This window comes from Microtus oregoni, unplaced genomic scaffold (assembly GCF_018167655.1).
Source record: "Microtus oregoni isolate MIOR12 unplaced genomic scaffold, Mior012 000031F_ref0000149, whole genome shotgun sequence".
NCBI lineage: Eukaryota > Metazoa > Chordata > Mammalia > Rodentia > Cricetidae > Microtus > Microtus oregoni.
This window is the reverse complement of record NW_024543090.1, coordinates 13,333,088-13,359,384: the sequence shown is the minus strand read 5'-3', so window position 1 is coordinate 13,359,384 and position 26,297 is coordinate 13,333,088. Positions and strand designations below refer to the sequence as shown.

The 26,297-nt window shown below is 36.9% G+C and overlaps 1 protein-coding gene and 2 pseudogenes across 1 annotated transcript; all 3 read left to right on the top strand.

Moving 5' to 3' along the window:
- LOC121465632 overlaps positions 1 to 26,297 on the top strand; it is a 553,860-nt pseudogene that overhangs the window by 326,878 nt on the left and 200,685 nt on the right.
- On the top strand, positions 6,410 to 7,336 carry LOC121465629 (annotated as a pseudogene).
- LOC121465516 (olfactory receptor 4F15-like) lies at positions 18,659 to 24,378 on the top strand. Its single transcript, XM_041678729.1, has 2 exons — positions 18,659 to 18,664; positions 23,482 to 24,378. Exons 1-2 carry the CDS (start codon positions 18,659 to 18,661, stop codon positions 24,376 to 24,378), a joined length of 903 nt encoding a protein of 300 aa, XP_041534663.1.

Sequence of the window (26,297 nt, the reverse complement as noted above, 5' to 3'; positions counted from 1 at the left end):
CTACTATTTTCTGTAAGGCTGGATTTGTGGCTACGTATTGTTTAAATTTGTTTTTATCCTGGAAAATTTTGTTTTCTCCATTTATAGTGAATGAAAGTTTGGCTGGATATAGTAGTCTGGGCTTGCATCCGTGGTCTCTTAGTTTTTGGAGAACATCTATCCAGGACCTTCTGGCTTTCATTGTTTCCATAGAGAAGTCAGGTGTAAGTCTGATAGGTTTACCTTTATAAGTAACTTGGCCTTTTTCCTTTGCGGCTCTTAATATTCTTTCTTTATTCTGTATATTTTGTGTTTTGATTATTATATGGCGAGGGGATGTTTTCTTTTGATCCAGCCTATTTGGTGTTCTGTATGCTTCTTGAACCTTCATAGGTACATCTGTCTTCAGGTTGGGAAAGTTTTCTTCTATAATTTTATTAAGTATATTTTCTGTACCGTTGAGCTGCACTTCTTCTCCTTCTTCTACTCCAATTATTCTTAGGTTTGGTCTTTTTATTGTGTCCCATATTTCCTGAATGTTTTGTGATGAGAGTTTGTTGGACTTGCTGTTTTCTTTGATCAGAGTGTTTATTTTCTCTATGTTATCCTCAGAATCTGAGATTCTTTCTTCTATCTCTTGTATTCTGCTGGTTATGCTTGTTTCTGTAGTCTCTATTCATTTACCTAGATTTTCCATGTCCAGCCGGCCCTCTGTTTGTGTTTTCTTCTTTGCCTCCATTTCAGTTTTCAAGTCATGAACTGTTTCCATTATCTGCTTGATTGTTTTTCCTTGGTTTCCTAGGGTATCATTCACTGATTTACTCAATTCCTCGAACTTTCTGTTATACTTCTCATCCATTTCTATAAGGGCGTTTTTTATATGCTGTTTATGTGAGTCAATCACTTTCATGAAGTCAGTTTTTTCTACTTCTTCTTGATTAAGGTGTTCATGTCCTCCTGTTGTGAGGTCGCTGGCTTCTGGTGGTTTCGTGTTGTTTTTCAGATTGTTGGGTGAATTCTTGGATTGGCGTCTGCCCATCTCTTCCTCCCAATACTCCCCTATGGATCTTCTTTTACAGGATCGGGTCTTTTTGCCCACTGATGTACCTTCCCAGTGATGTCACGCCCCAGTGATGTTTCTCCTGGTGTCCAGGTTGGATCTCCGTGCTGCTTTGTTAGCTTGCAAACATAGGGCCCACCCTGCTTGCTGCAGGCAGGCTATGGGGACAAAGGAGCTACCGCCCTCCTCTTTGGCTTCCCGATTCGGGTTCGGTCCCAGAGCCCAAGCAGGCTGAGCTGGGAGGTGCTATGCCGCCAAAGAAGGGAGGGAGGGAGGGAGACAGGGGGTGGGAGGGATCTGGGTGTAAGCTGGATGGGATAGGAAGAGAGAGGAGGTATAGGGCAGTATAGCCCCTGTAGGATGACCTTGTTTTCTGTTTTAAAGCATAAAATAAAAAGAATTAAAAGAGAAAAACAATCAAAAACAAATAAATAGAAAATATACTAAAGTGATTAAATAATTGTTTATAGTCAGGATTTGAGTTCATTTTCTTGTTTTAGGGATTAGTTACAATGGTTGGTTATCAATATTTGCAACAAAATAGTACAATGATATAAAATTTCCATTTTTATTTCCCTTTTTCTTTTTAGTGTTGTTTCATGAGGTATGAAATCCTTTAGTTGCACTGGACAAATTATATGGTCCTCTAGGGAGAGAATCTAAACTATGATCGCATTCAAAATTATCTCGTGTTTTCTGGATTCTATGCTTAATGATCTCTTGAGGTTTTGTTAAGTAGCTTCTTATATTTTATGTTAGGTTGTTATTTGGTACTTTAGGCTAGAGAAATTAGGAAAGCCAGTCTTTGAAGATGTTGTACATTTTATACAGGTAAAATGCACAGAGATGTTTAAACAATGAGAAGTGTGGCTTTATTTGTAGATACAATTCTTGTTTTAAAATGGCTATGAGCATAGATAATACCTAAAGTGCTTGTGTTTGTTTAAAGGAAAGTAGATAGCAACCTGAAAAAGGAATTGCATAGCCTGGGAAAATACTTATTAAAAAATTCTTCGATGTTTAGAACAATGCTAATTTTCTTTGATTTTTGAGCTAGAATAACACTGTACATGAGGAAATGTAAGAGACATTAGAAAACATCAAAAAGCTTTGTAGTACTTTTCATCTCTTCAAGATGTAATTTTCCAATACATACTCATTTCTCTGTGCAATTGTTGAGAATTTGAAAACAGAATAAAACTTACATATCATGAATTGGATTTATTTTTCACATTTACTCTGTTTGTAAAAGATTTGTTTTTATTTTATGAATATGAAGTTCTTGCTTTCATGTTTGTATGTGCATCTAGCAAGCAGTACTTGAGGAAGCCAAAAGGATGTGTTGGATTCTCTGGAACTGGAATTACAAACAGATATAAGCTGCCAAGTGGGTACTGATAAACTGAACCCATTTCCTCTGCAAGATCAGTGAGTACTCTCAGCCACTGAGCCATCCCTCCAACTCCATCTCCTGTGGCCTATAACAAATGTGCATATTAATTTATTTTCTGAACTGTTAGACAGTTAAAGATTTTAGCAAATAGCAAATCATAATTTTTCTTGGGTGACAATGAGAGTCAGAGTAATTAAAACACAAAAGGTATTGAGTTGATTGAATTTTGAAATTAGAAAACTAAGGGTGTTGCTTTGTTTCATGTATTCCCATAAGTAGTTATTTGAAAAAAGACACACAGTTATTTATATTTTCCACAATAATCAATAAAAGCAGCAGTTGTTCTTAAATTAGAAGGGTTTGGGTTTCTTTGAGTGTAAAGCAGCGTTCATGACAATTTGAGAAGTAAAAATCCAGAGTTTGTCTTGCAGGAGTAATAAGCTTACAATATTTATTAAAACAGGAGAAAATATTCACAGATGATAGCTTTGATGGGTGCTTTGCTCTAACATAGCAGATAACTATAGGGGCGCTGAACTTACAGCTCTGCAGTAGAAACTTTATTACCAAATACTTCCTGTAAGAATTAGGTAATTATTAAAAATTTAGGTGTCTGAAAATCTGTTTTGGAGAATTCTATATATGACATTTTTAGGACTATATAGGTATGAACAAGGGGAATAGTCACAATGTAAGTTAAAAAATGAAGTCTGCCTTTTGTATTATGGATATTTTAATATGTGCAAGTGAATGTATGTTAAATAATAAACAAGAATAAAATTAAAACACAACCAAAGGTAAGAAAAGATTTAAAATGTGTGTGTTTCCTTTGTTGTTGGTGGCTCATAGGCAAATGAACATCGTATCCTTCACTCTCTGCAGATGTCTACATGACACTTTTTGGATGCTATTCTGTGTCAAGTGAATATAAACCCGTCATGTCTTGACTATTATCTCTTTCTAAATTCCATGTTGCTGTGGTATAGTTATATATCATTGTACTCTAAACTCAAAAGCCTTCTTGGGTTTTACCTTGGTGATGGAGATTGGCTGTCCAAAAGATAAATTCATGGTGGATACAGGGTTTATTGACAATGCTTCCCATAGCTTTTGAACTTGAAAGATGTTTGAAGCTGTGTAATTGGTTTTAGCTATGTGGCTTTTGAAGAATGGTCAGAAAACAGTACAAATTGAATAAATTGTCTTTACTTAAGCTTTTCTCTTTCTCCATAACCACACATACATTCCAAATTTCATTCCTGGTTTAGATTTTCCCTTTGACCTCATTGTCTTTTTCTTTACTTTTAGTATGCTTTGCTTCTAGTTTCTCTGTCACTTTAGAACTATGCAAATCTTTTTGTCTTTAAACCTATAATCAGGTATATATTCATGTGTGCTTGAAATAAACTACATCTTTATCTATATTTCAACAAATTCTTATATACATTATGTTGCAATTCTGAATTTTAGCATGGGTTATGAAAAAAGTCATTGTAGTCCTTAAATCTTTCGAACTTATATCTAGTTGATATATAATACTTAATGAATTACACTTAATTAACTATAAGCACCAAGGAGACACTCAGAGGTTTTTGAGAAAAATACATTTAAATTACATTGAAAGTATTGATTACTAAGTAACCTGAATAATCTATTATTGAATAAGTGGTAGTTAACATATTTTGAAGGGGAATAAGTAATACATTTTGAAATGTCTTCCAGAAATGGAATTTCTTTCTCTCTATTTTATGATACTATCTCTTTTAATTCATTCATTTATCTGATGTATTCAAAGTATTCTGAAAAAATGAAAGAATATTAGTATCAATATTAATTAGTTCATGTAGAACATCTATATGTTGAATACATCTTATGTTTATATATTAACATGAATTGTGAGTTTTACAATATATACAAAAGATGAATCAACAATCTCTGGAATAATTTGTCTGAACCATGGTATTATTTAGTTTTTTCTGAATTTTGTTTTTTTCTTAATTTTGTTTTGAGAGCCTTTTTTGTTTCTACTGTGCTGTTTGTTCTCTAAGAAGAAGCAGACCTACAACATACTGTCATAATTTTTTTTCAAAGTTGAACAAATGCTTTCTACTATAGCAGGTCTACCATGTGAGGTTTAAAATTTCTACGCATGAGCTGAACTCTCCAGGAAGTAATTCTCATCTATGCATCTTATTTTATAGCAAACACTTAGGTAGAATATGAAATTTGACACTGAACTGTCATTTTCTATACTGAAGGGCATCACTGTAATCCAAATAATCCACATAGTACAGAGCACTGCATGACTGCCACCAGCATCATTGTATGGTCTCTGTTTCAAAACTCTATGGGCAGAATAGGTAAATTTTCCATAACGGGTTTTATATAGGCACATTTAACAGAATTGTATACTGAATATTTCGGTATAAAACATTTGTTTGCATATGTGGTATATGAAGTTATTATATATTTGTTATTATTATATATTTATATATTAGGCTAAAATGCATCAAATTACATTTCATGTCATATAATACATATATTACATATTAATACATAGTACATATTTTAAGTTATATATATGTAAAACATATATCTTACACTAACTAAAATGTTTACCTTACATACTTGTCTTTGTGAGAACATTGATAATTGGCTATCAGCAATTTTCAAGAGTGCCACACATAATTATCATTGTCTGTAATCACCATGCTACTTTGGATCTCTAGGAAGTAACTATTATGTCGATGGAACTTTTGTATTTTTAACATCATCATTATCTTGCTCCCACTTCTGACACTTTTTTTTGCCTGGTCCACCATCATATTCTTTGCTTCTATGAGTATGACTTTCTTCAGACTTTATATGTACATAAGATATTTCAGCATTTATCTTCTTGTGGCTGTAGTTTCACTCATGAAAATGGCATCCAGTTTCATTAACGTTAATATGAAACCCAAATTTTCCTTATTTTTAAGGGCTATGGAATAGTCCACTATATCCGTACTATGTATATATGTGAGTGTGTGTGTGTCTGCATTTATGTTTATTTTCCACTCATCTGTAATGGAGCACATGGGATGTCTATATTGGTTACTATAAATAATGTTTCAATGATCATGGACCATTTCCTCTGGATGATTAATTCCAAAATTCATAAAGGTTAATAATTCTCTCTTTCAGTTTTCTGTCTGTCTCTGTCCCTATCTTTTCTGTCTTTCTCTCTCCCAGTCCATTTATACTGTTTTCTCTTGTATTTTATCTATCTGTCTCCATCTCCATCTCTCCAGTTTTCTGCTTTTCCTTTCTCCTTCCTCCCTCCCTTCATTCCTTCTTTCTTTTCTTCTAGCTTTCTTCCTTCTTTCATTTTTTCTTCCTTCCATTCTCTCTCTCTCTCTCTCTCTCTTTCTTCCTTCTTTCTTCCCTTTCTTTCTTTAATGGGGATAAAATTCAGAACCCTACACACTGGATGGCATGAGTATTATACTGATAAATACCAAGACCCTATTTTAAAATTGTTATGGAAATGGCTATATACTCCTTTTTCTATTTTTGGAGCAGAGGACCAAATCCAGGGCCTTGTACTTGCTAGGCAAGCACTCTATCCCTGAGCTAAATTTCCAACTCCACTGTACGCTCTCTTAAATAAATGCATACACTAATTTATTATCCCAATAACTCTTGCACAGGTTCATTTTTAACACCAAATCAAAACTTGGTTTTTTTTAACCTTTGATAAAAATGCTTTTAACAAGTATGAAAGGGAATTTAAGAGTGTTTGTAACTTTCTGTCACCCGATAAGTAGCCATGTAAGCATTTTCACATACATCTGTTCATCTTTGGATTGGATTTAATTGCTAAATGAAAAATAGGTTTTCAAAATCTTGATTTCTACCCTATTAAAGTATTAATACAATTATCATAGTTTTCAGTTTCTTCTACTGCTGTCCTTCAGGTAGTGCTAAAAAGAGCATCAATGGAAGGAACAAATCACTCTATGGTGTCAGAATTTCTGTTCATGGGACTCACCAACTCCTGGAAGTTGCAAGTACTTCTGTTTGTGTTTGCTTCAGTGTTTTAAATGGCAAGCATGATGGGAAACTCCCTCATCATTTTCACAGTGGTTTCTGATCCTCACTTACATTCTCCCATGTACTTTCTGTTGGCCAATCTCTCCTTCATTGATTTAGGTGTTTCGTGTGTCACTTGTCCCAAGATGATTTATGACCTGTTCAGAAAGCACAAAGTCATCTCCTTTAGAGGTTGCATCACTCAAATCTTCTTCATCCATGTTATTGGTGGTGTAGAGGTGGTGCTGCTTATAGGCATGGCTTATGATAGATATGTAGCCATATGTAAGCCTCTCCATTATTTGACCATTATGAATGCCAAAATGTGCATTTTCATCTTAGTGTCTGCCTGGGTGGTTGGCCTTATGCATTCCCTGGTTCAATTTGTTTATGTAGTTAATTTGCCTTTCTGTGGACCAAATATTTTGGACACTTTTTACTGTGACCTTCCTCGGTTCATTAGACTTGCTTGCATAGATACTAACCAATTAGAATTAATGGTATCAGCCAACAGTGGATTCATCTCTGTAGGCTCCTTCGTCATACTAGCCATATCTTATATTGTCATAATAGTCACTGTTCAGAAACATTCCTCTAATTCCATGTCTACACTCTCTGCTCACATCTCTGTTGTCGTCCTAACCTTTGGTCCCTTGATATTCATTTATTCATGGCCTTCTCCCTCCACACACCTGGATAAGTATCTGGCCATATTTGATGCAGTTGGTACTCCTTTTCTGAACCCTGTGATCTACACACTGAGGAATCAAGAAATGAAGACATCAATGAAGAGAATATGCAGACAGTTACTGAAATACGGGAAGATCTCCTAAATGATTGCAGTGTGGACATTCATCATTGAACAATTTTTTTGTTGTCAAAATTCAGTGAAAAATTACTTTCTTTGCTCGTATATACTGATATTTGGGTAAATTTTGTCTGCTGCTAGGAGAGATTTGCAGTGTTTTCTAGCAACAGAGAAGCAATTATATATTTATAAAACAAAGATTATAAGACTGAGCTCAATTCCCAAAGAGGAAACTTTATGTGAAGCAAACTTTTAGTTGTACAGAAGATACAAGATTGCTTTAAGGCTTACAAAGGAAATGTAAACACACACACAAGCAGACACACACACACACACATACAGATACACACACACACACACACACACACACACACACACTCTGTCTCTTCCCTTCTGAACATAAATTTTCTCACATGCACGGCTTTCAGGTAGTGCTCCATGTGTAATTTGCAAATTGACATTGATATGAGTCAATTTTTCATCTTCTGAACCTTGGATGCACTCTAGCCTCTCATTTGTCTGTCTGTTTAGAATCTGCAAGCATACACACTCAATTCCCAGAAATATCAGCTGTCCAGTTAACATTATGATGTTCACATATAGTCAAGTTCCCTTCATATTTCCTTTCTATTTCACATGCTCTTTTTTTCTTAGTATATATCCAAGTCAGACTTCAGCAAAAATGTTTATGTGATATTTTCTAGATGCAAATGAAGCTATAATGTTTTTAAATCAGTTGTTACATTGTAGGTACCTATGCATCTATAGACACTCTATAGCATGCTAACTCATTAAGAGACTCTGGAACAGAAGCAGTGTTGTAGTTCTACTTCCTATTCAATATACCCTTTTAATTCTTTCATGTTTTAAGCTAGTTGTCAGTATGTCACTATGATTATTGTCACCAGGCTATCCATCAACTACACCATTGAAATTGGAGGCAGAGTATTAACTATCCTTGGTCTCTGTCTCATGCCCATTTTCCCTTTTGGGATTCTAGCAATTTTAACTTTGCCTCTAAACTGAGATTATAATCTCCATGGGCAGCTTTGAGTATTGACTATTAGATAAATCTAGCTCCTGTAAGTAATTCTTTATTGTAAATCATCCATACCTTTTCTTGTTCACTGATTAAAGTGTGAGTGGGCTAGATCCTACATATATGGTAGTTTAATCAGTTTTGGGTTTATAGAATGCTTTGTCTAAGCCAATTGTACTTACACAAGGAATTGCTTGATCAGGGGACATATTTTAAACCAAATGAAAAATAATACAAAATTCACTAGTCTACAATGTGTCCCATGACAAGCAACTGAGTTTTCAGGTTTAGTGACATAATTTGCTAAAGGGGAGTTACAGTGTTAATTGTAGCACCACACCCCAGGATTCTCCAACAGAACATAAGGCCCAGAATAAACTGCAGAAATATCTGTGGTACTCGCGTATTTACATTTCCTATTGTCTCACTCAGTTCTGGAACTATAGATTTAATTTATTCTCCTAGAAATCCCTAGAGTTCTGTAGCTGGAGGAATTCCACTGCTGATCCTGAGGTTCTTTATGATCTTCTTGTGTTTGTATAAATTTTCTCAAATTTTAAAGAATTTCTTCTCTTGATATAATCAAATCTCATTTTATTCATTAGATTAGGGTTAAAAAAGAATAAAAATTCAATAATATTTAATAATATTTTAAATAAATAAATTAAATGGAATAGAATCGTAATGCATTGTTTATATTTTAGAAACTATGTTTATGCTTTTGAAACTAAATATGTCACTGGGGGATCATTGTTGTTATCAAGTCATGCTGTGATGATTTATGGAAGAAAAATTGCCTTGAGTAATTTCTCATAAACCCTGTAAACTAATGAAAAGACTAGAGTCCATACACTTTTATAAAGGCAGATACATACAATATAAATGAAGCTCCCAAGAAAGACCTAGAAGATATATTCTACATGATGCCATCTGAAGAAATACAGGAAGAGACCTTGAACTAAGGGCCACCGTGAAAGGGTGTTTTCCCTTATTTGGGATGTGGTTTTAAAATGAGAATAATAGAACACCAATGAAGCCAAGTCTTCTAAACACAGCAGGACTGATACACACATGAACTCACAAAGACTGTGGCAGCATGCGCAGGACCCACAAATGTCTGTGAAAGATGGGGCCTCAGCCGTGAGAGGGGAAACCGACACAAGCACTCATTTCTAACCCAGAAGCTATCTCCAACTGATAACCACTCACAAACGAAAAATTAGTTGTCTCTGAGTCTCACTGTATCTCAAGCACAGCAGGAAGTGGCAAACACGAAATGAATTTTTTGGCATTTTGGAGGTTCTTTATCTCTCAATGATATGCTGGTTCTTTTTTTTTTTGCTTGCTTGTTTATTTTATTTTTTAAAAACATAAGTCTTTTGCATAGATAGTATTGGTTTTTATGGGATTCTTATGGTTTTATAGGAATTCTGTGTGAGTGAGTGAGTGTGTCTTTGTGTCTATTTGTGCTTTGTCTTTGGCTCTTTTCTTCTGCTTGTTTTTTGTTTCTCTTATTTTTATTATATTATTATTATTATCATTGTGTTATGCCTGTTTGTTTTCTAAAGAGGAAGGGAAAAGATGTGTATTTGGGTGTGTGGGGAGGTTCTGAGAGTAGTTGGCAGAAGAAAAATCTCAATCTGAATATATTGTATGAAAAAAACTATCTTCATAAAATTAAAAAAGAATAAAATCATAATGCATTGTTTATATTTTAGAATATGCTTTTGAAACTAAAAAATGTTACTGAACGATCATCATTGTTATCAAGTCATGCTGTGATGATTTATGTAAGATTATGAGTTTTCAGTGTATCATTGACCAGTATTAAAACCAGAATTTTATTTACTATAATATATTAGACACATCCTAGTGGTGTGTTGAAGCTTTTGAAAGCAAGTGTGTAGGACACAGAGAGCAGTGTCTTTAGAGGAGTCTGTGGGAGGAGACTGATGTTCTTGCCCTGCATTGTTGCTGTGTGCACAATCTATTGTGAAGCTCTTATGACTTTAAAGGCAGTATTATAAATTAATGTACTCTTTTTGAAACTAAGATATATGGACAATTGTATCATGAGCTATTGTTTTCTTATTTTTATAATCCTAGTTTAAGCTATTTTGATTATTTCTTTTTACATGACCTTAGGATTAATTTTTCAGTATTTATGCAGTTTTGTTTTGTTAAACAGGTATTCATTGAATGTTTAAATCTTGAAAGAAACTTGTAGATGTATAGTTATATAAGGCAATGTTCCTTCCCTGGAAAATTTTCTATTCTTTAGAGCAATGGAGTGAGAAACAGAGTTCCAATGTCAGTAGTTTAGTGTGGTGAAGTATATACAAAAAGTCAAGAGACCACAGAGTGGAAGACAGTAGAACACACCTGTGTATCACATTACCTGAGGGACTTTCAAAAATACAGACAAAACCTTTAACATTTTTCAAGAAAATAAAATGTTCAGTATGTGAGAGTTTTAATTTCCAGAGACAAAAGAAATGAGTTAGCTTAAACAATCCTGAAAACTAAATGACAAATTCTCAAGTAGATCACAGAATTTATCAACCACAGGAAACTACAAAGGAAAACAGAATAAGAGAGTAGGAAGGGATATGACATTGAAGATGAGAGACTTTTGTGCAGTTTCCTCCTCCTAGCATTTTCAAGTGGTCAAAATTCTACTTCTAATTCATATCCATCTCAGATTCTTTTATAAACAGCTAATTTCATTTTTAGATTTGATATGGATAATTTCAAAACAAAATAATATCTAAAGCTACCTGGATTTGTATTTAGTTTTTGATTTTATTCTACCATTGATAGGTAATGTTTGTACTCATTTTATTTCTGAACAACAATTAAAATCATCAGAGCAATGGACTGAGCTCATAAGGTCCAGTTGAAGAGCAGAAGGAGGGAGAAGATGAGCAATGAAGTCTGGACCGCGAGGGGTTGGTCCACCCACTGAGACAGTGTGCCTGTTCTAATGGGAGCTCACCAGATCCAGCTGGACCAGGACTGAATGAACATGCGATCAAACCGAACTCTCTGAATGTGGCTGACAATGGGGACTGACTGAGAAGTCAATGATAAAGGCACTGGGACTTGTTTCTACTGCATGTAATGGCTTTTTGGGACCCTAGTCTATTTGGATGCAAAACTTCCTAGTCCTGGATGTGGGGGGGGGGGCTTGGACTTCCCTCAGGGCAGGGTACCCTGCCCTCTCTTAAGGAGGAAGGGGGAGGGAGGAGGGTGAGTGAGGGAGCAGGAGAGGAATGGGAGGAGGGGAGGAAGTGTAAATTTTTGAATGGAAAAAATAAAAATAAAATAAGTTTGAAAAATAGTAATTTTTAATGTGTGGTATAAATTAAGAAAGAAAATCAGAAATATAAAAAGGATTGTTAAAGGTATATAGGGCATATTTTTGCACAGCTTACTTGACAGAGGCAGGAGGATTGTCATGAGGCCAACCTGGGATACACAAAAGGACATTGTATCAAAAGAACAACTAAACATTTAGTTTATTGAGTTCAGTAAATTTGAAGCTACAAAGTCATTTTCTTTTATGTATGTATGTATGTATGTATGTATGTATGTGTGTATGTTTGTATTTGAAAAAGAGGCAATCATTTAAATCTTCTAAATAATAATTCAAAATAGAGATGTCCCAACCAATTTGAGAAGTTTCAAATATGAAATGTTTCAGTTGAGTGTGTGAGTAAGCTTGCAATATTTCTAGATTGAAAATGAAATACACATGGATGATGGTTTACATGAGCACTGCTCAATAGAGATATTGAACTTGATGACTCTGTATTAGGAACCTCAATACCAAACACCTTGTCCATCAATAAGGGCTGAATGTCTTGGAATATGTTTTCTTTGATTCATTAGTTTTGTATAGGCCAAGGAAAAGCATTAATTACTACACCAGGCAAAGATATATGGTGGTTTCATTAGTTATGAATGTAAAGAATGCATTTATGAAACAGCTCTTTCATGTAGGGCTAATATGTAAGTGAAGACAATTCCAAACACTATCTCTTATAGGAGTTTTCTCTGTGGGTAAGTATGGATTCCAAGTAAGTGAATCCTTGTGTATGCTCTATAAACTTTATTAATGTTTGTATTTCATATATGTATTTATTTATTGAAAAGATTCCTTTCTCATATGATAGATCACAACTACATACCTCTTCTTTCCTCCTCTCTCTGTTTCTCTTCGTAAAAGGGCATGTCTCCCAGAGATGACAGCCAAAACAGGACAAATCAAGATACAATAAAACAAGGCAAAAACCCTCATATCAAACCTCAATAAGGCAACCAAATAGAAGGAAAATAGTTTAAAGAGCAGACAAAAGAGGTCAGAGACACACCCACTCACAGTTAGGAGTTCACAAAACACCAAGTAATGCAGAGAGTACTCAGTTTCTGAGGTATAGAAAGATCGATGTCTTTGCATCATGAACTTGGGAGTGCATTTTGACCCATCTCTGTGAAAAAATTTCTTTCTAACTTTGTTTATATGCATCAATGGAATCAAGTGAAAGACCCTGATATATCCACATACCTATCGACACCTGGTTTTGACAAAGAAGTCATAATTATGCAAAGGAAAAAAGAAAACATCTTCAACAAATGGTGCTGTCATAACAGGATGTTGGCATGTAGAAGAATACAGTTAGATTCTTGTCCATCACCATACACAAAACTCAAGTCCAAGTGGATCAAAGACCTCAGCATAAATCTAGTCACACTGAATCTGCTAAAGATAAAGTGGGAACTAGCCTTGAATGCATTGGCACAGGAGACTACTTCCTGAATATAACACCAGTAGCACAGATACTGCAATCAACAATTAGTAAATTGGGACCTCCTGAAATTGAAAAGCTTCTGTAAGGCTAAGAACACTCTCAATAAGACAAAAGAGCAGCTTACAGAATGGGAAAAGATCTTTACCACCCCCACATGTAACAGAGGGCTGATCTCCATAATATATAAAGAGCTAAAAATATCAGACATCAAATACCAAATAATCCAATTAAAAAATTGGGTACAGATTTAAACAGAATTCTCAACAGAAGAATCTTTTTTTTTAATTGGGAAAAGGAGAAAACAAAAACAAAAAACAAGTTTCCACCTCCTCCCAGCCTCCCATTTCCCTCCCCCTCCTCCCACCCTTCTCCCCCTCCTCCCACCCTTCTCCCCCTCCCCCCACTCCTCTCCTCCTACCTCTCCAGTCCACAGAGCAGTCCCGGTTCCCTGCCCTGTGGTAAGTCCTAGGTCCTCCCCCCTCCGTCCATATCTAGGAAGGTGAACATCCAAACTAGCTAGGCTCCCACAAAGCCAGCACATTAAGCAGGATCAAAACCCCGTGCCATTGTCCTTGGCTTCTCATCAGCCCTCATTGTTCGCCATGTTCAGAGAGTCCAGTTTTATCCCATGCTTTTTCGGTCACAGTCCAGCTGGCCTTGGTGAGCTCCCAGTAGATCAGCTCCACTGTCTCAGTGGGTGGGTGCACCCCTCGTGGTCCCGACTTCTTTGCTCATGTTCTCCCTCCTTCTGCTCCTCATTGGGACCTTGGGAGCTCAGTCCAGTGCTCCAGTGTGGGTCTCTGTCTCTGTCTCCATCCATCACCAGATGAAGGTTCTATGATGATATGCAAGATATTTGTCAGTATTGCTCTAGGATAGGGTCATTTCAGGTTCCCTATCCTCAGCTGCCCAAGGAACTAACTGGGAACCTCATCTTGGGCACCTGGGAGCCACTCTAGGGTCAAGTCTCTTGCCCACCCTAAAGTGGCTCCCTTAACTAAGAATTGTGGTTCCGTGCTCCCCTATCCAACCTTCCTTTATCCCAATCCTCCTGCTTCCCCAAGTCCCCCCTCCTTCCCTTCTACCTTTTCTCTCCCCATCTCCCCTTACCCCCATCCCACACCACCCCCGAGATCCCAATTTTCTCCCTGGCAATTTTGTCTACTTCCCTTAGCCAAGAGGATAACTATGTGTTTTTCCTTGGGTTCACCTTCTTACTTAGCTTCTTTAGGTTCACCTATTGTAGACTCCGTGACCCTTATTTATGGCTAAAAACCAATTATGAGCGAGTACATCCCATGTTCATCTTTTTGGGTCTGGGACACCTCACTCAGGATAGTGTTTTCTATTTCCATCCATTTGCATGCAAAATTTGAGAAGTCATTGTTTTTTACTGCAGCGTAGTACTCTAGTGTGTATATATTCCGTACTTTCTTCATCCATTCTTCCATTGAAGGGCATCTAGGTTGTTTCCAGGTTCTGGCTATTACAAATAATACTGCTATGAACATAGTTGAATGAATGCTTTTGTCATATGATAGAGCATCTCTTGGATATATTCCCAGGAGTGGTATTGCTGGGTCCAGGGGTAGGTTGATCCCGAATTTCCTGAGAAACCGAAACACTGACTTCCACAGTGGTTGCACAAGATTGCATTCCCACCAGCAATGGATGAGGGTACCCGTTCCTCCACAGCCTCTCCAGCAAAGGCTATCCTTGGTGTTTTTGACTTTAGCCATTCTGACAGGTGTAAGATGATATCTCAAAGTTGTTTTGATTTGCATTTCCCTGATTGCTAAGGAAGTTGAGCATGACCTTAAGTGTCTTTTGGCCATTTGAACTTCTTCTCAACAGAAGAATCTTAAATGGCCAAACAACACATAAAGAATTGTTCAACATCCTTAGTCATCAAAAGACTCTGAGATACCATTTAACACCTGTCAGAAAGACTAAAATAAAAAAACACCGATGATTGTTTATGTTGGAGAGGATATGGAGTAAGGGGAATACTTCTCCACTGCTGGTGTGAGTGCAAGCCCGTATAACCATTCTGGAAATCATTATGGTGGTTTTCTCAGAAAAATATGAATCAATCTACCTCAAGACCCAGTTAAATCAATCTTCAGTATATACCCAAAAGATGCTCAATCATACTACAAGGACATTTGCTCTACTATGTTCATAGTAACATTATTCATAATATCCAGATCATAGAAACAACCTAGATGTCCCTGAACTGAAGAATGAATAAGAAAATTGTGGTACTTTTATTCAATGGAGTACTTTAATAAGCTGTAAAGAACCAATGACATCTTGAAATTTTCAGGCAAATGAATGGAACTACAAAAAATAATTCTTAGTTAGGTAACCCAGACCCAGAAAGACAAACATGGTATGTACTCACTCTTAAGTGGATATTAGGAGTAAAGAAGAGGATAACCAACCTACAATGTTCAGCCGCAGAGAAAATAGAGAACAAAAAGGCTCAAAGAGGGATGCATGGATTTCCCTGGGATGGGGAAATAGAAGAAATCTTCTGCACAAACTGGGGGCAGGAATGGGGGAGGTGGAGGATGCGAATTTGAGGGGGCAGGATGGCCTGGCTGGGTACAAGAGGCAGTTTGGGGTGGGACAGAGGTCTAATGAGAAACCTGGCCCCAGGGAATCTCCCAGGAATCCACAAGGATGATCCCAGCTAAGTGAAATGATCCTAGCAATAGTGGAAAAGGTGCCTGAACTGGCCATCTATTGTAATCAGATTGATGACTACCCTAATTGTCATCAGAGAGTCTTCATTCAGTAGCTGATGGAAGCAGATACAAAGATCCACAGCCAAGCAATGGTACAAGCTCTGGGAGTCCTCCCGAAGAAAGAGATGACAGATTGTACAAGTGAGAGGGGTGAAGGTCATGATGAGGGAATCCACAGAAACAGCTGACATGGACAGGTGGAAGCAATAGATTCTGGATTAACAGTTAGTGAGCTTTCATGGGACCAACCTAGGCCCTCTGCATGTGTGTGACAATTATGTAGCTTGGTCTGTTTGGAAGACTCCTCACAGGACATGATTCTTTAGGCCCATCTTTTCTCTTCCCTTCAACTTTATCCAGACCACAGCAGCATGCACTCACAGACAAATACTAACATCCTTAGTTTAGTCAAACAGACACACATAAAATTAACCCATAGGTAACCATTGTGTGACTTGCCTAACATGTCCCTTTTCAATATGTTGTCATTTCAATGTAGCATAGCTGTTTTGCTTTTGGATCTAAGGTTTATTTAACTTTCTGAGTTTCATCCTGAATATTATCTCCTTAATTCTACCTCAATGAGTCCTTTATTTTTCATGAATTATTGGATTGTGAACTCTTCTAGCTAACATTTAAAAGATTATTAAATGTTTTAGGAATTTTGTCATATTCCTTTACACTGTGAAGAGAAAGAGTCAGATTCTTTTTGCCCTCATTCTTTCTCATGCTTTGAATTTCATGTTTAAAAGTGATGAATAAAAAATATAGACAAAAATGTGTAAAGAAAAAGTATGATGCTATCTGTATTGAAGATAAATATCAAGAAAGACACATAGTTTAGCAAGAGTTTAGAAGTCTTTTTATTAGAGTTGTGAAGAGGAACAATTGTTAACAAATTGTTACCCAAATCCAGTAGACCATACTGCCTAGAAGTCCCAGTTGTTTCTCTGGTTTCCTTACTTTTTATAACTCAGTAGCTGTCTGAATACTCTCAGCATGAGTGAAGGAGTTCTCTCTCTCTCTCTTTCTCTCTCTCTCTCTCTCTCTCTCTCTCTCTCTCTCACACACACACACACACACACACACACAGATATTCATGGGGATGAGAAATATAACAGTGTCTCATGATATTTGAGAGAACTGGTTAACGGGAGCTTCAATTTTGAAGAAAGGTAAGATGTAAGGCTCGAGAGGTGGGCAGGAAAGAGAAAAATGAAAGGTGTAATGGAGATTTAGATAGAGGGTGAAAGGAAAAAAGGAATATAAAAACTATACTCTAAGTGCAATAATTAGTTCTTCATGACATGTATAATAGGGAAATGGAAACAGAAGGACAGAATTTTGAAGGGGATTGCAATCTTCTTAAAAGATCACATTTCAGGGAACTAGGAGCTGGCTCAGTGGGTAAAGGCTTTATCACTTGAGTACCTGAGCTCAATTCAGCATGGTAGAAGGAGAGTGCTAACTGACTCCAGCAGATTGTCCTTGGACTTCCGCATGCATGCTCATACAGTTACACACACGCGTGCACACACTAAAAATTCATTCATTTATTTATATATTTATTAAAGATTTCTGTCTCCTCCCCGCCACCGCCTCCCACTTCCCTCCCCCCTCCCTCAATCAACTCCCCCTCTCTCATCAGCCCAAAGAGCAGTCAGGGTTCCCTGCCCTGTGGGGAGTTCAAAAACCTCCCACCTCCTTCCAGGTCTAGTAAGGTGAACAACCAAACAGCCTGGGCTCCCACAAAGCCAGTATGTACAGTAGGATCAAAACCCAGTGCCATTGTTCTTGACTACTCAGTAGTCCTCATTGTCCGCTATGTTCAGCGAGTCCGGTTTTATCCCAGGCTTTTTCAGACCCAGGCCAGCTGGCCTTGGTGAGTTCCCGATAGAACATCCCCATTCTCTCAGTGTATGGGTGCACCCCTCGCGGTCCTGAGTTCCTTGCTCGTGCTCTCTCTCCTTCTGCTCCTGATTTGGACCTTGGGGTTTCAGTCCGGTGCTCCAATGTGGGTCTCTGTCTCTATCTCCTTTCATCCCCTGATGAAGGTTAATAACCAGGAGGATGACTATATGTTTTTCTTTGGGTTCACCGTCTTATTTAGCTTCTCTAGGATCACGAATTATAGGCTCAATGTCCTTTATTTATGACTAGAAACCAATTATGAGTGAATACATCCCATGTTCCTCTTTTTGGGTCTGTCTTACCTCACTCAGGATAGTGTTTTCTATTTCCATCCATGTGTCTGTTATTTTATGTGTACTTCCTGCTTTTTCTACTAGTAATTACAGGGCATCAGGTCTTACATTGATGTCCTTTTTTCACCTGGAGCTGAATTATGTTCAGGGAGAGAAATAAGTCTTTAGTTTGATTTTCTACATGGTGAGATTGAAATTTTCCAACAACATTTGTTGAAGATGCTGTCTTTTTTCCAATGCATACTTTTGGTGTCTTTGTGAAATGTCAGGTTCTGCGGCTATGCAGAGTTATGTTTGGGTCTTCTATTCTATGTCACTGATCTATGTGTCTCTTTTGTGCTAGTACCATGGTTATTTTTATTACTGGGGCCCTATTTGTGATTTGAAATCAGTATGGTGACATCCTCTGTAGTATTTTTGTTCAGGATTTCTTTGGCTATCCTTGGTCTTTTTAATCTCCATATGAATTTTGAAATTGGTTTTTCATGTCTGTGAAGATGATTTCAGTATTTACTGAGGATATTTCATAAATCCTCTAGATTTATGTCGGTAGGATATCAATTTTCTCATTGATTCTTCTGATCAATGAGCACATGAGCTCTTTCTATCTTCTTATATAGTCCTCAGTTTCTTTCTTCGATGTTCTAAAGTTTTTATTGTAAAAGGTCTTCATTTTCTTGATTAGATTTTTTTCTCCAGGTTTCTTCTTTTCTTTTTTTTCCCTTTTTGCTACCATATCATTTCTTAGATTTCTGTTTTGTATGTTTGTCATTGGCTTCTGATTTTTGCATGTTTATTTTGTATACTGAATCTTTGTTGAAACTGTAAGCTTTAAGAGATTTTTAGTGGTCTTTAAAGTGTCTTACGTAGTGAATCATGTTATTGGCAACAAGGGCTACCTTGATACATTGACTCCTTTTGCTGTTTGTCCTCCCTCCCTCCCTCCCTCCCTTCCTTCCTTCTTTCCTTCCTATCTTCCTTTTTTGACCTTACTTCCTCAGTCTTTTCCTTCCTCCTTCCTTTCTTTTGTATTAGTGAACTAGTTAAGACTTTAGGAACTACATTGTATATGAGTGAAGACAATGGTTACTCTTGGCTTGTTCCTGCTCTTAGCCTCCTGTTGTATTGATTGGTAGTTAATTATTTCATTCATTTTTATGTTTCATATCTTCTGTGGACTTCTACACATCTAAATTTATATACAAATTCACAATTATATAATACATAAAAGTGAAAGCTTCATACTTTTTTTCTTAAGATATACAAAAATTATTAAATGTGTATAGTCAGGATTTGAAATAATTTTCTACTTTTAGAGATTAATTATAATGGCTGGTCATCAATATTTACAACAAAATAGTACAATGATATAAACATTTCCATTTTGTTTTCTTTTTTTCTCTTTAGTGTTGTTTTATGAGGTATGAAATCCTTCAGTTGCACTGGACAAATCAAACAGTCCCCTGGGTGAGAGTCTAAACTATGAACACATTCAAAGCTATCTAGTGTTTTTAGATTCTTTGGCTCAATGATCTCTTGAGGTTAGAATAATTGGCTTCATATATTTTATGTTAGGTTATTATTTGGTACTTTAGGCTAGAGAAATCAGGGAAGCCTGTCTGTGAAGATGCTGTACATTTTATACAGGTAAAATTCACAAAGATATTTAAACAATGAAAAGTGTGTTTTTATTTGTTGATACAATTTTAGTTTTGAAATTGCTATGAGCATGGATCATATTTGTGTTTGTTTAAAGCAAAGTAGATAGCAAACTGGAAAAGAAATTGAATAGCATGGGAAAATAACTATGAAAAACTCTCTGATGTGTAGAAAAATGTTCATTGTATTTGACTTTGAGCTAAAATAACATTGTACATGAAGAAATGTAAAAGACACTAGACAACATCATAAAGCTTTGTAGTACTTTTAATTTACTCAAGGTGCAATTTTCTAATACTTACTCATCTCTCCATGTGTTGTTGAGAATTTGAAAACAGAATAAAACTTCCAGATCATGAATTAGATTTATTTTTCACATTTTCTCCTCTTTTAAATGTTTATTTTTTGTGCTTATGTTTATTTATTTTTTTGCTTCCATGAATGTACGTGCACTTCTTGTAAGCAGTACTCGAGGAAGCCAGAAGGATGAGTTGGGTTCTCTGGAACTGGAATTACAGACAGATATGAGCTGTCATGTGGGTACTGATAAGCTAAACCCATTTCTTCTGCAAGATCAGTGAGTACTCTCAACCACTGAGCCATCCCTTCAGCTCCATCTCCCATGGTTCATAACAAGTTTTTATATTAATTTTATTTCTAAACTGTAAGTAAGACAGTTAAAGAGTTTTACAAGTGAAAATTTTAATTTTTCTTGGGTGAAAGTGAGAATGAGAGTCATAGTAATTAAAATGCAAAAAGCACTGAGTTGATTGAACTTCAAAATTAGAAAGCTAAGGGTGTCCTTTGTTTCATTTAAATAACTCAGTAGTTATTTGAAAATGATAGACAGTTACTTATATTTTCATTGGAAGAAAGGGAGGAGAGATTGTACCTTTCTAGGGGGGATTGTGATGGGGAGCCCACAGAGACAGTTGACCTGAGCTTCAGGGAGCTCATGGACGTTGGACCAACAGTAGGGAGACTGCATGAGACCTACGAAGGCCCTCTGCATGTGTGTGACAATTGTGTAGCTTGGTCTCTTAGTAAGGCTTCTAAGAGTGATAGCAGGACCTCTCCCTGGCACTTAGTTGGCTGTTGGTAATATGTCCTCATGCTGTACTAGCAGGTCTTGCCTCATCATAAGAGGAGATTGATCCTGCCTCAGCTCGTCATGTCTTGCTTTGTGCAAGCCCATAGGAGGCATGTCCCTTTACTGAATGGAGATGAAGGAGGAGTAGATGAGGACGGGATGTAGATGGGAAAAGGGAGGGGATGGGAGGAGAGCAGGGAGGGGGAACTGGTTGGTACATAAAATAAATGAGAAAAGAAATAATACTTAAATTAAAAAACCTCTATGGGCATAATAGGTCATTTTTCTCTTTCTGGTTTATATAGGTGCAAATAACAAATAAATATTGTATATCTGTGATATATATATACAGAATTTGTTTACATATAAGATTAATTTTAATATTTATATATAAATTAAAAAAAGTATGAGTATATTGAATTATATATATCTTAAAATAATGAACATATTTACCTGATTACTTACCTGTTGTGAGAACATTGATGATTGACTCTCAGCAATTCTCAAGAGTGCCACACACAATTATCATTGTCTATAATCGCCATGCTACATTGGATCTCCAGGAAGTAACTATTATGTCAATGGAGCTTTGTATTTTTACCATCACCATCATCATCATCATCGTGCTTCACACCCACTTCTGATGCCATTTTTGCCTTGTTCACCATCATATTCTTTGCTTCTATGAGTACGACTTCCTTCAGATTTTATATGCACATAAGATATTTTAGGATTTATCTTCTTTTTTTTTTTTTTTTTTGGTTTTTCGAGACAGGGTCTCTCTGTGGCTTTGGAGCCTGTCCTGGAACTAGCTCTGTAGACCAGACTGGTCTCGAACTCACAGAGATCCGCCTGCCTCTGCCTCCCGAGTGCTGGGATTAAAGGCATGCACCACCACTGCCCGGCAGGATTTATCTTCTTGTGTCTATAGTTGCACTCAACAAAATGGCATCCAGGTTCATAAATGTTATTATGAGACACAGAATTCCCTGATTTTTAAAAACTGTAGAATAGTTCAAATATCTATACTATGTATATATGTGTATGGGTTTATGTATGCATGCGTATGTCTGTATTTATGTTTATTGTCCACTCATCTGTAAAGGAGCACTTGGGATGTTTCTATATTGGTTATTATAAATAATGTTTCAATGATCATGGGCCAAACAGTATCATTTCCTCTGGGTGATTCATTCTAAAATTCATAATTTTTAATAACTCCCTCTCTCAACTGTCTGTATGTCTCCCTCTCTCTCCCAGTCCATTTGTCCTATTTTCTATTGTATTTTCTCTGTTTCCATCTCCATCTAACCATTTTTCCGTTTGTTCCTCTCCTCTTTCTCCTTCCTTCCTTCCTTCCTTCCTTCCTTCCTTCCTTCTTTCCTTCTTCCCTTTCTTTAATGGGAATGAAATCTCAGGCCCCACAACTGGAAGGCATGTGCTTTATACCATTTAAATATGAAGGCCCTATTTTACAATTTTTATAGAAAAGGATATATGCTTTATTTTCTTTCTTCGGAACTGAAGACTGCACCCAGAGCCTTGTACTTGCTAGGCAAGCACTCCACCACTGAGCTAAATCCCCAAGTCCACTGTACACTTTCTTAAATGAATACATACGCTAATTTATGTATGTATTCATACATAACTCAGTACAAGGTTCCTTTTTTTTCATTTTTTTTATTGAGAAAAGGAAAAAAAAAGTTTCTGCCTCCTCCCATCCTCCCATTTCCCTCCCCCTCCTCCCACCCTTCTCCCCCTCCTCCCATTCTTCTCCCCCTCCCCCTACTCCTCTCCCCCTCCCTCTCCAGTCCAAAGAGCAGTCAGGGTTCCCTGCCCTGTAGTAAGTCCAAGGTCCTCCCTACTCCGTCCATATCTAGGAAGGTGATCATCCAAACTGGCTAGGCTCCCACAAAGCCAGCACATTAAGTAGGATAAAAACCCCGTGCCATTGTCCTTGGTGTTTCATCAGCCCTCATTGTTTGCCATGTTCAGAGAGTCCAGTTTTATCCCATGCTTTTTCGGTCACAGTCTAGCTGGCCTTGGTGAGCTCCCAATAGATCAGCCCCACTCTAGAGTGGCTCCCAGGAGCCCAAGGTGATGTCCCCAGTTAGTTCCTTGGGCAGCTGAGGATAGGGAACCTGAAATGACCCTATCCTATAGCAATACTGACGACTATCTTGCATATCACCATAGAACCTTCATCTGGTGATGGATGGAGATAGAGACAGAGACCCACAATGGAGCACTGGACTGAGCTCCCAAGGTCCCAATGAGGAACAGAAGGAAGGAGAACATGAGCAAAGAAGTCGGGACCACGAGGGGTGCACCCCCTCCCCAACAAGGTTCCTTTTTTAACACCTAACCAAGACTTGTTATTTTAGAACCTTTGATGAAAGTTCTTTTAACAAGTGTGGAAGACTATTTAAGAGTGTTTGTAATTTTCTGTCACCTGATAAGTAGCCATGTAAGCATTTACTCATATATACATTCATCTTTGGATTGGATTTAGATGCTAAATGAAAAATAGGTTTTCATAAACTCGAGTTCTACCCTTTTAAAGTATTAATACAATTATCATAATTTTCAGTTTCTTCTACTGCTGTCCTTCAGGTAGTGCTGCAAAGAACATCAATGGAAGGAAAAAAATCACTCTATGGTGTCAGAATTTCTGTTCGTGGGACTCACCAACTCCTGGAAGTTGCAAGTACTTCTGTTTGTGTTTGCTTCAGTGTTTTATATGGCAAGCATGATGGGAAACTCCCTCATCATTTTCACAGTGGTTTCTGATCCTCACTTACATTCTCCCATGTACTTTCTGTTGGCCAATCTCTCCTTCATTGATTTAGGTGCATCATGTGTCACTTGTCCCAAGATGATTTATGACCTGTTCAGAAAGCACAAAGTCATCTCCTTTAGAGGTTGCATCACTCAAATCTTCTTCATCCATGTTATTGGTGGTGTAGAGGTGGTGCTGCTTATAGGCATGGCTTATGATAGATATGTAGCCATATGTAAGCCTCTCCATTATTTGACCATTATGAATGCCAAAATGTGCATTTTCATTTTAGTGTCTGCCTGGGTGGTTGGCCTTATGCATTCCCTGGTTCAATTTGTTTATATTTTGAATTTGCCTTTCTGTGGACCAAATATTTTGGACAGTTTTTACTGTGACTTTCCTCGGTTTATCAGACTTGCTTGCATAGATACCAACGAATTAGAATTAATGGTATCAGCCAACAGTGGATTCATCTCTGTAGGCTCCTTCTTCATACTGGCCATGTCTTATATTGTCATAATAGTCACTGTTCAGAAACATTCCTCAAGTGGTTTCTCTAAGGCTCTGACTACACTTTCTGCTCACATCTCTGTTGTGGTTTTGTTTTTTGGTCCCTTGATATTCATTTATTCATGGCCTTCTCCCTCCACACATCTGGATAAGTATCTGGCCATATTTGATGCAGTTGGTACTCCTTTTCTGAACCCCGTGATCTACACTCTGAGGAATCAATAAATGAAGACATCAATGAAGAGAATATGCAGACAGTTACTGAAATACAGAAAGATTTCCTAAATTATGGCAGTGCGAACTCTTCTCATTGAAAACAGTTCATTGTTGACCAAATTCAGTGAAAAATTACTTTCTACGGTCATATTTGTTTACCTATACTGATATTTGGGTGATTTTTCTTCTGTTAGGAGAGATTTGCAATGTGTTCTATCAACAGAGACGCAATTATACATTTATGAAACAAAGAATATAATAATACAGAGCCTATTCCCAAAGAAGAATTTTTATGTGAAATAAACTTTTAGTGTGCTGAACATAGAAGGTGCTTTAAGACTGACAAAGGAAATGCCAACCTTTCTCTCTCTCTCTCTCTCTCTCTCTCTCTCTCTCTCTCTCTCCCTCTCTTTCTCTGAACATCAATTTTCTCACATGCAGGACTTTCTGGCATCACTCCATGTGGAATTTACAAATTGACATTGATCTGAGTTAATTTTTCATCTGCTACGCCTTGTAGACGGTCTAACCACTTGTTCGTCTTTTTAGAATCTGCAAGCATACATGATTGTCAGTAATATAAGCTCTCCAATTAACATTATCATATTTAATTTTTAAGTTTTCTTTGTTTTTTTTTGTTTTGTTTTGTTTTGTTTTTCGAGATAGGGTTTCTCTGTGGCTTTGGTGCCTGTCCTGGAACTAGCTCTATAGACCAGGCTGGTCTCGAACTCACAGAGATCCGCCTACCTCTGCCTCCCGAGTGCTGGGATTAAAGACATGCGCCACCATCGCCCGGCTTAAGTTTTCTTTGTATTTCCTTTGTAGTTCCCATGTTTGTTTTTCAGTATATGTCTAAGTTAGAGTTTAGAAAAAGTTTGTGTGATATTTTAGAGATGCAAATGGAACTATAACTTTTTTATCAGCTGGTACAATGTAGGCACGTAGGCCTCTCATAGACACTCTACATTCTGCTAAGTCATCATAAATCTTTTTAACACAAGTTGTCTTGTGGCTCTGCTTCCCTTTCTATATCTTATTTTAATTACTCCACATTTTAAGGTAGTTGCAAGTGTATCATTATGATTATAGTAACCGGGCTAGCCATAAACTACTGCCTTAAAATTGGAGACATTTAGACACACAGTATTAATTATCCTTAGTCTCCACCTCATGTTTATTTTTCCTTGTGGGATTGTAGCACCTCTAACTTTGCATCCATATTGAGACTGCAACCTTCCTGGGCAGCTTTGTGGGTTGACCATTCAATAAATCCTGTAAGTAATCCTTTATTGTATATCATTCATTTCTTTTCTACTTCACTGTTTAAATTGTGATTGAGATAGAACCTACATATCTGCTAGGTTAATCATTTGTAGGCTCATAGAACGATTTATCCAACCTGCCTTGTACTTAAACAGGTATTGTTTTACCGAGGACATATTTCATATCAAATGAAACATAACACAGAATTCACTAGTCTACATATGTGCTTCATGACAAGCCACTGAGTTTTCAAATTTCGTGACATAATTTACTAAATGGCAGTTACAATGGTAATTGCAACACCACACCCCAGGTTGATGTGTCCCCAACAAAACATAAATAAAGCTCATGGTAAAATGAAGAAATAGCTGTCTCACTCTCCTATTTACGCTTCCTTTTATCTCACCCTGTTCTCGAACTATAGATTTGAATTATGACCCTAGAAATCCCTAGAGCTCTGTAACTGTAGGAATGTCCTTGCTGTTTCCAAATTTCTTTACAATTTCTTGTGTTTTTATAAATCTTTCCAAACTATTACAGAATTCTTTCACTTGATTGTCTTACCTTATTCATAAGAACAGGGTATGTCTTCTTGTCTGGACCTTGGGTAATTTCTAAGAACATCTGCAGAACAATGAAAATAAATAAGTCGAAAGACAAATGCT